This window comes from Arachis ipaensis, chromosome B01 (genome assembly GCF_000816755.2).
Source record: "Arachis ipaensis cultivar K30076 chromosome B01, Araip1.1, whole genome shotgun sequence".
Taxonomy (NCBI): domain Eukaryota; kingdom Viridiplantae; phylum Streptophyta; class Magnoliopsida; order Fabales; family Fabaceae; genus Arachis; species Arachis ipaensis.
Window position 1 is genome coordinate 136,996,264 of NC_029785.2, and position 10,263 is coordinate 137,006,526.

Consider the following 10,263-nt stretch of genomic DNA (forward strand, 5'->3'; position numbering starts at 1 on the left):
TATATGAGAAAATTGAGTTTTCTAAGAATAAATATTTATAATTTATTTTTTTAATTTATCAATTTCTGCACTTTAATTAACAATCAAATCCTTGTATACACACTTCTCCATTTTTGGATATGTATAAGTAATAAGGTGTGGCATCCATCTAATATAATCTAATATTCTATGTAAGAAAAAAAAAGTTTATAATACTAATTTCCTTTAGTAATTTCTAATATATAATCTCATATGAGTGATATTTTTGGCAATATCATTAATTTTATCTAATAATAAAAAGATATATCATAAGGATTTGTGTTTGTGTTTGTGTCTGTGTTCCCTTATCATCTTTTTCTTTTGAGAGAATATATAGCTGTTTCATGGATGTTGGAAGCAAGTGAAATATAAAACAATATCCATTTTTTAATTTTTAAATTATATAAATTAATTATAGAGATCATTAAAAAAAAAAGATAGTTTGAGTTTTTCTCTCTCTTGTGAAATGACATGTACGTTCCTATATTATATTGCGTCACACATAATGTATGTCAAGCTAAACTATAATTATTTTAAAACATGTTTTAGACTTCACTCAATAATTAATTTTAAGTATTGGTTGTTGAATTTGTACGAGATTTGGTAGAATGATGCAATCCCTTTCAAAATTCTTGAATAGCTTAGTTGTTAATTAACTTGTTATTAGATTAAGAAGCAATTACGTTCACACGGTCATACCCTCCATTATTTTTTCTTTGTTTGACTTCATGACTTATTTGTATGTTAGTCCAAGTCTTACACACGGTCCATTTCTTTCAGATTAATATAAAATAATATGAAATATGAACATGAAACGTTTTTTTCTTTTCATGATGTCACCGTTTATTATAAGATAGTGGAAACTCAGGTGCAGTCGACTTTACGCGAAGTTAATATCTGAGAATCGTTAGATAATTTGACTGATTTGACTATATTTTTGTCTAACAGCTCTTAGATATTAACTTCACATGAAGTCGACTTCACCCGAGTCTTCACCTTATAAGATTCATTCATGCAATTATCTATATTATTTAATTAATTAATGAATTTTTTTAGGAAAGGGAGATTTAATAACATGCTCTAAGCAAAAGAATTCAGAGTTATTTCACGCGGTTCTTGGAGGCTTAGGACAGTTTGGAGTTATAACAAGAGCAAGAATTTCTCTTCACCCAGCACCCACAAAGGTACGTTTTCATTTTAAAAAATATAAAAAAAATAATTTATTAATATTAATTATTTTTAATTTTATCTTTTTTAAATTAAGATTTAAAACTTAAATTTTAAAATTTAAAGTTAAAAATAATTTCAAGAAAATAATTTATAATTGATTGACAGAAAAACTTAACTTTATTTCTAATTGAATTCTTTATTTTTACACAATAATATATAACTTGGACTTTTTGTCTTGTAGCTTTCTCTTCTAACAATTCTTAATAATTCCAAGCTGATTTGTCCTATTCTTCAACCATTACGTTCCTGCTTAAAGGATTACTTTCATATGCATATGTCTCATGAGAAAAGTGGGGATTTTTGTTTTTATTTTTTTAATTAATTTCTTTTTTATATGTACTATACTATATAGGTGTAAAACATTTTTCATAATGATCAATAAAAATAAGATTAAATAATTTTGTTAGTCCTTATAATTTTATTAAATTTATAATTAAATTTATAGAAATAATTAGGTATGTATATTCTTAATGCAACATAGTAATAATTAACATAATTAATGGATAAGAATAAATGTTCTTGTCCTTATTCCATTGTGTCATATTTTTCTTGGTAGTTAGTTGGCTCATACGTTTCACATCATTGGTGCAATAGTCATCCGGTGAAAGACATATAATGTATATGAATAAGTGTAGGAATTAATTTTTAATTAATTATTTTTTTGAAAGGCTTAGTTACTTTTAGAATTAAGGACTAAATTTTAAAGAGTAAAATTTAGAGTTTAAAATTTAAAATTTAAAATAAAAAATTATTATTTATTTATTTTTTTTAACATATACATTAATATTTAAAATTTAAAATATAAAAATATTATTTATATATTAAAATTTTTTAAATATATACTATTTAATTAATTTTAATGTGTATGCGACCGATTTTGGAGACACTTACATTATTGTTTGAAATAATATGCATGCACCTATGTATCTATTGATGTGATGAGAGACAAGAATAAGTCACAAGAATGATGTGTTACATCATAAATAGTACTATATAGATTAAAACAAATATATTTATTCTAAAATTATTCAAGGCTTCTAACACATGAAGTAGCAATGGGTAATTTTTGTAGTTTACTTAGACAAGGGCCAGCATGAATGAAGCATTATTATAGTACCATGCATGTATATTCATAAACGCATGCATGCATTATTAATTAGTACGTTAATTAATAATTAGTAGAAGATATGGTGAATAATTAATCATGATTAATGGTGATGATGAGTTTTTTTTGTTGGGACATGCATGCAGGTTAAGTGGATAAGATTGCTCTATAGTGACTTCTCTGCTTTCACAAGAGACCAGGAACGATTAATCTCAATCAAAGCGTTGGATTATTTGGAAGGGAATTTGCTAATGCACCAAGGTCCCATAAATAATTGGAGATCCTCTTTCTTCCCTCTCTCCGATCATCTCAGAATTGCTACCTTAATAACCAAACACAAAATTCTCTATTGCCTTGAACTCTCTAAATATTATTATCATCACCAATCCCAAGAAAATGTGAACAAGGTACAATATATATCTTCATGCCAAAAATTATTTAAATTATAATAAAAAAACAAAAATACTACTTATCCTTTAAATTCTTAGATACATTGATTTATAAAAATGTTAACCAAAAGATGTGGGTTTTTTCGGATAATGCATGGCAATTTAGTAAAGCTAGCCAAGTGTTAAAAATTGTTAACAATAAAAATATATATAAATTGTTTGTGCTTAATTTTTTGTAGGAAATTGAAGAACTGCTAGAAGGAATGGGGAACATCCCTGGGTTTTATTATGAGAAACATGTGTCATATGTTGAGTTCTTGAATAGAGTCCGAAGTGGAGAGTTGTGGCTTCAGTCACAAGGGTTGTGGGAAGTTCCTCATCCGTGGCTTAATTTGTTCATACCAAAATCTCAAATCATGCAATTTAATTCAGGCGTTTTCAGGGGCATCATTTTCAAAAGAAACATTACCACTGGACCTGTCTTGGTTTATCCCATGAACAGAAGCAAGTAAGCCCTAATTAAATTAATCACACTTATTTTAACGTTTCTTAAATTTTAAATTTATTTTTGATACACTAATGTTGTAAGATTTTATTTCAATTTAATATTGGTGTGATGTGAATTTGTAATTAGATGGTTGTACAAAAATTAAATTTTAAGTTTATTGACTATGTTACGTGTACATTAAAATTAATCACTAAAATTAACCAAAATTAACTATTAATATAAAATATACATTAAAAATAAACTAAACAATATATATATTTATACATAAATATACAGTGTCTATTTTTAATGACTAATTTTAATGTATAAATAATATTTTTTAATTAAAAGTACTAATTATTAATTAATTAATTCCAGGTGGGATGATAAGATGTCAGCATCAATTCCAGATGAAGATGTGTTCTACACGGTGGGATTTTTGCACTCAACTGGGTTTGATAAATGGAATGAATTTGATGCTGAAAACAAAGAAATCTTGAAGTTTTGTAGTGATAATGGCATCAAGGTGAAGCAATATCTTGCCCAACACAGCACACAAGAAGAATGGAAAAACCATTTTGGGGATAATAAATGGAAGGTTTTTGTAGAAAGAAAAAATCAATTTGATCCAAGAATGATTCTATCACCTGGACAAAAAATCTTCAACAATAATAACCTACAATAGTATAGTATTATATTGAAAAGTAAGAATAAATTACCATTTGTATCCATGAACGAAAGATATAAACACTGACAAATATATCCATATAATTGTATCTACGAAAGATAGTTTCTGTATGCCAAGAATACCCTAACGGACCAATTGTGTAACCAATGTCTGGGTACTCTTAGCACACGAAAACTATCTTCTATAGTTATAATTGTCGTTTTATTCTGGATACATTTGTCAGCATCTATATTTTTTACGAGTACAAATAGTAATTTATTCTGAAAAGTAAATAATGTTTATTATGATGATGGGTACCTAATAAAAATTTAGTTGCCTTAATTAATTAGCTGGGCATAATATTGTAAATATCTAAAATCTAATTAGATCCTATCTTTTTGTTAAATAAAAGTGGGGCAGGGTTTGAAGTTGCATGATTTTGGCATATCCATACATATCACGCTCATAAACATAAGATACGTTAGGTTGACAAAATCATACGTACAACGGTACAAGAATACAAGGACAAGACAGCTGTCTCTCTCTCTGTTTCTAGCTTTGTCTCTCACGTTATCCTAGTAGTTTAATTAACTTTTCGATTCCCAATAACATTGGAGAACATCACTACTATATCATAATTCATATTGGCACGGATTTTATTTTATTTTTCGGTGAACTATATATATGGTGGCTCTTAATATATAGGTTGTGAGTGTATGTGTTTAGTTTAAGGATTCTGTGATTTCGTCGTGTATTCCTTTGGAACAGGATCATAGGAGCAACCCTACAGCAATAATTGAGATCCTAGGTTAACAAGGAGCATAATTGTGTTCAAGCGGTGTAATATAATAAACCATTATTTTAGGTTGCTAGCAGATATGATAACGTCTAAATCCCTATATTAAAATAGTATTAGAGTTAATAGTCAAAATCGTTCATAAAAAATATTTTGATCTTTATTTTTATTTTCGAAAGATAAAATTAATTAAATTTGTCTCCAAAATCAAAAGATAACCAATTTGGTCATGTTCGTTCTTTTATCATCTGTTTTACTAAGGTGATTAATATTTATTGATGTGTCCCGTTAACTGCTAACTTGGCAGATGTCAAGTAATATTTTCTTATTGCTGACAAGATAAGTATGTTAGAACAATTTAAATCAATCCCTAAATGAATGAATCCTAATACTAAATTTAATTGTAAATAAGTTACCGTCAACACTTAGATGGCCATGGACTTTGGTAGAACCTGAAATTGTTGGTTCACCGCGAGAATGGAAATAGGAAATGGAGGTCGTGGTGGTAGTTTGTTGTATCTGTCGCACAACAGTCATGGTTCCATCGCTTCAATGCGAACAAGGAGGAAGACTTCATGATGAATCATGTTTTGTGAGTTGAAGGCTGTGATTAAAAAATTTGGGATAGCATAAAATTCAGACAGATTGTTCCATGTATGTAAAGTAGCAGGTGAGTGGTGTTGAAAAAAAGTTAAAGATTTTTCATCTTATTTTTTGTTGTTGGGTATTTTTTTATTTTTTTTGTTCTCTACTTTTAAAAATTACGGAAGGGCAGTCACTACAATTACATTAAGCGGGTTAATGATGATGATTATCAAGAACTGTGGGTGGTACAAAGAAAGATGCAGGAACTGATTTAGAGGTTAAAAGTGACTATGATGGATGGAGGGTAAAAATGGCATAGAAATTAGGCAGTTTGGAAGTTAAAGTTAGAGTTATGAAACTGTTAATGATTCTTATATTTGTAGTAGTTGTAATTAGTGTGATACTTTATTGTTTGATATGTACTTCTAAGTAAACCCAATTTTGTTATTCAGTAAATTGACATTGTGTGCAAGAATGTATTGAAATGTAATGGTGTATTATTAAATTGCATGGCTTGAATGAGAGTAGCTGTTTAAAGTTGGTTGTGTAAGATTAAGTGCAAACTATCAATTATTAACATTGTCAAATATTACAAACAAGTCTTTGTCATCATTGCTATAAGATATATTAAACCATTAACAACATAAGTAATCAAACTAAGTAATCTTAGCATTGTCTTGTCATTGAAGGCTAATGATCACATTGTCTTAGAAAAATAAATATCATAGCTGATTCATAAGATTTTTATGACACCACAAATCTAAAAAGAAGGCTACACACAAAAAAAAGGGATAAATACAATTTTTAAATTACAGATAATCACAATATTAATATGGTACTTCATTTGTTCTGTACAAAAAACAGAAAATAGCTTCATACAAAAAACAATTAACCACAGTACATTTTTAACTAATCAAATTTTTTTTTATCATTTTTCTTTGGGTGCTTGAAGTATGAAGTAAACACAAAAGTCATGAAGTTAGCCAGCTTCTTAGCAATTGCAGAACTTGTCCCTTTGATTGTCTCAACAGAAATAACCACAGGTACAGTTGCAGTAAGTTTAGGGAAGGACTTAACTCTTGCTTTTTCTTTAATGACTTGTAATTTAGGTAGCCTAGTTACTATTTGATCCTACATAATCCAGTACCAAATGTATTTGTTAGATGATTAAATAAAGCTAAAATTATTTATAGTTTTAATAGTGATAATACAACCTGTTGTGTATCTTGGGTTGGTGAAATACTTTCAGATTGGCTGATATCAATCTCTATTAGAGACTGGATGGGTGATGAAAGTGCAGGTAATGGTGCTATTGCTTCTGGAGCAATATCAACATCAGCAAGGGCAGTACTTACTTCTAGATCAACCCCATGTGCAGCAGGGACAACAACTACGTACTAGTTGCAACTGCATCTGTCTGGCATGTTCCTCAAGATTCATAGCTTTTTTCTTTGTACAATCTCTTTTGATGTGTCCAATCTCACTATAGTACATGCATCGGATTGGGTTGTACTTTCTCTTCGTCTTTATTTTTGATCCAGTTGGTTATTCATCCTTGTCTCTTCTCCTTTTTTTTGTCGGTCTTCTAGATTTGGGATTAATTGGGGATGAGACTGGAGCTAGATGTGAATTTTTTTTTCTATAAATCCTGTCCTTTTACCGGATTGATGTTGAAACAGTAAGTTCACCTTTATGCTTCCATCTTCAACCAGTCATGATAATACTGTTTAGCCTTCTTGCTATTCTTATCCTGTATTGCTGATATTGCTTGCATACATGGCATTCTTTTCAAAATAAATTAAAATATTAATTAAAATTTCTAACATAATTGAAGATATCATTAATTAAGTGTTGAAGTTGTTACTTGTGAGTTGCCAAAACTTACAAGCGCATGTGTGCTTTTCCAAATCAACCACCATATTGATTGGCCAGCCATGCATTTCGTACAATTCTTCTTTTTCATCACCAGACCATTGAGGAGTCCAATGGCTAGACAATCTTGTCATTATTTCTAGTCTACTTTGTTGAACAGGAGGGAGAATTCCTTGATAGTTCTACAACTTCTTCCTATAGTCAATTATATTCTTTATGATGATTCTTCTAACTTCTTCAGCTAAGGTCAGTAATTCATGAGCATAATCCCACACCAATTCATACTCTGCTATCTCATCACCCTCCAACACTTTTCTAGCAGCTTTTAGCGCCCTAGTAATGCATGTGCTATGCAAGTACACATTACACTTTCTTACTAACCAATCGTAAACTTCTCGATGCTTCATAGTTGGATGCTTCCTAAACTTAGGTACTAGTTTATTAAGTGTCCAAGTTTGGGTGGCAGTTCTATTTTTCCTCCTTCTTGGTAGGGGTGTGCATGACCCGGCCCGGCCCGAAGACCCGGCCCGGTCCCGAACACTTTGGGGCTAATTTGATGTGATTTCATCGGGTCTAGGGCCGGGTATGGGTCTCAAAAGTAGACCCGGTCATTATTTCCTTCTTGGACAAGTGTGATTATTAACTAGAGTTTTAATTTGTCAAGACCCATTTTGTTTGTTACATGCACAATATACTACCCATGGACAATCTTCTATCTTACAAACAACTCTGACTCTAACCATATCATTCTTTGTAAATAAAATATTTTTACTCCACTGAATTTTATAGTCCATAGTAGCTTGCTTAAAATCAGCTTTCGACTTAAATATCATACTAATCTCAAATTTTAGGTTTTTAAATTTGGTCTTTTCATTAAATTAAGGATACACAGTTGGTGATTCTTCATCAGAATCCAACTCTTTACCAGAATTCTCTAAATGTCATGAGTCAACATTTAAGGCACTATCAAGATCATTATCATCCTCTTCTACATCTGCCAAAAAAAAAAAATTCAAAACATAAATTACCCTAAATATTTGCCAAATCAATTAATAAATCAATAACCGTATGAATATAAACATGCTAGAGTCAGAACTTTCTTCATCTTCAGAACCCTCATAGCTAGAGTCATCGGTGTCTATTTCTTTATCCTTTAATTTGGACTTAGGAGACCTGTGCTTTTCTCTGATCCCAAATTTCTTGTTCTTTTTTGGTGCACTTTTTTCAATGTCGCTGTCAATGTCATTGCTATAAAGATTGTCTCTTAGAATTTTGGGAGGTCTATACAGTTTATCTTCAGCACTTTCATGAGTCATAAGAATGAGAATCTTCTTCCTGGATGAGAGCTTCATTTACACATCTTATAGATCTTGTAAGCATACATCTTTTGCTATTTCCTTTGTTCTTATTACCTTCTAAGTTTTTGGCTGGTTTAGATGATGTTTTTGGCTGAGGTGAAACTGTGTTGACTTGAAAGGTGGTCTTGGTGGGATGAGAGTGAAATTTTGTGGTCTGCAAGGGAGTCTTTATGGGATGGGAGGTAGTCTTGATGGGCTTATATGCTAGTTTAATGGGTTGAGAATTGGGCTTATTGGGCTTAGTGGGCTGTGAAGCTATTTTAGTGGGTTGAGATGTTGGTTTGTTGGGTTGAGGGTGCATTGTAGTGGACATCTTGGCAGGTTGTGAATGGTGCTTCTTAGCTTGGAAAGATTTCTTCTTCTTGCTACTTTCTGCTTCCACAATGACTACATCCTCCTCCATGTTATCCACTACACATGGCTGTGAAATGCAATTCTCAAAGTATGTATAGGTTGATCAAATGTTGGTTCCTCCTACAATTCTTGCACATTGCAAGCAAAGCTGCATCTATCACCAACTTTTTCAACTCGGATGAAATGGAAACTCCAGAAATTTTTCACCATCAGTTTCCAACTTCAATGTATCCCAACTCCTTATAGTAACCCCTTACAAAGAACTCATCAAGTGTGTCTCCTTCAATACCCATCAACACTTCTGTATTGTCAGATTTATATATCATCTCTCCATCCTCACATTTTTTAAACAACTCACCATGGTAAAATACAAATGTCATGGGAGGACCCTCCATTTACAATAACAAAAACAGAAATAGCTTTAATAAAAAGACTTGCACTAGTTATTCTCTATGTGTCACCAACGGCTAAATGCAGTTTGTACCAATCAATCATAAAAAAACTTACCCTAAACGCAAAATAAACATGCAACAAACTAAAAGAACCATCATTAATCAAACACTCTGACTAAAAATCATCACAAAGCCAGTTAAAGCAAGATATTCTCACACACTAAAATGATAAACGAACAGTCACACAAATACTTGGTCACTCCAAACCCTAGCTTAAATTAGAGGAACACACACAGCACGACACTAGGAATATCTCACACCACAGAATAACTGAAAAATCATCAAACAAGTTTCATCCTTACCTCTCGCCATCACGGTGGCTTCCTCCACTCTCAACACTGCTCTAGGACAAGATCAAATCCGCATTCAGTATTGACAACTTTTCTGTTTTAATCGTTAACCAACACTAACGAATGTTGATGAGGTAATTTAAAGTTTAGGTGAAAGGCTTAGGGCATAGCTGTAGGGAGACGATACGTTTTGGAGCGAAACAAAGAGAGATGGTTGTTATGAGAGGGGGTTAGGCTTTGCAACGTTTAAATCTCTCTTTTGGACACTAAACGATGACGTTTCAAGATTTGGAGACCATTGAATAAAAAATGCATCGTTTTGTTTTGGTGCCAAGCTGGCAGTTAATAGGACATGTCAGCGAATGTATGTTAGCCACATCAGCGAAGGAGATGATGGAAAGACGAACGTGACTAGAGTGGTTATATTTTGGGGACGAATTTAATTAATTTTATCTTTTAGGGACGAAAATGGAGATCAAGATATCTTTCAGGGACGATTTTGACTATTAACTCAAGAGTAATATAATTTATCTTCGTAGCAATAATGTATATTTTTGGATCATTATTTACTTGAATATATTTTAATCTAAAAATGAAAGTTAACAATCGTTAAATAATTTAGTTAAATTACTTAATATAATATGTGGCTAATGTGTATAA

General features: G+C 31.1%; 1 protein-coding gene across 2 annotated transcripts in view; it reads left to right on the top strand.

Annotated features, from left to right (window-relative positions):
- Nucleotides 1–4,330, top strand: part of LOC107643130 (cytokinin dehydrogenase 3-like) — a 7,856-nt gene extending 3,526 nt beyond the window's left edge. The window contains exons 3-6 of one of the 2 annotated variants that reach the window (XM_016346710.2): nt 2,500–2,760; nt 2,982–3,250; nt 3,608–3,933; nt 4,185–4,330. In XM_016346710.2, coding sequence (XP_016202196.1) covers nt 2,500–2,760; nt 2,982–3,250; nt 3,608–3,914 — 837 coding nt within the window. In that variant the 3' untranslated portion in view covers nt 3,915–3,933; nt 4,185–4,330. Of the gene's footprint in view, nt 1–2,499; nt 2,761–2,981; nt 3,251–3,607 lie in introns of both variants that reach the window. The other variant, XM_016346704.2, reaches the window with a different exon arrangement.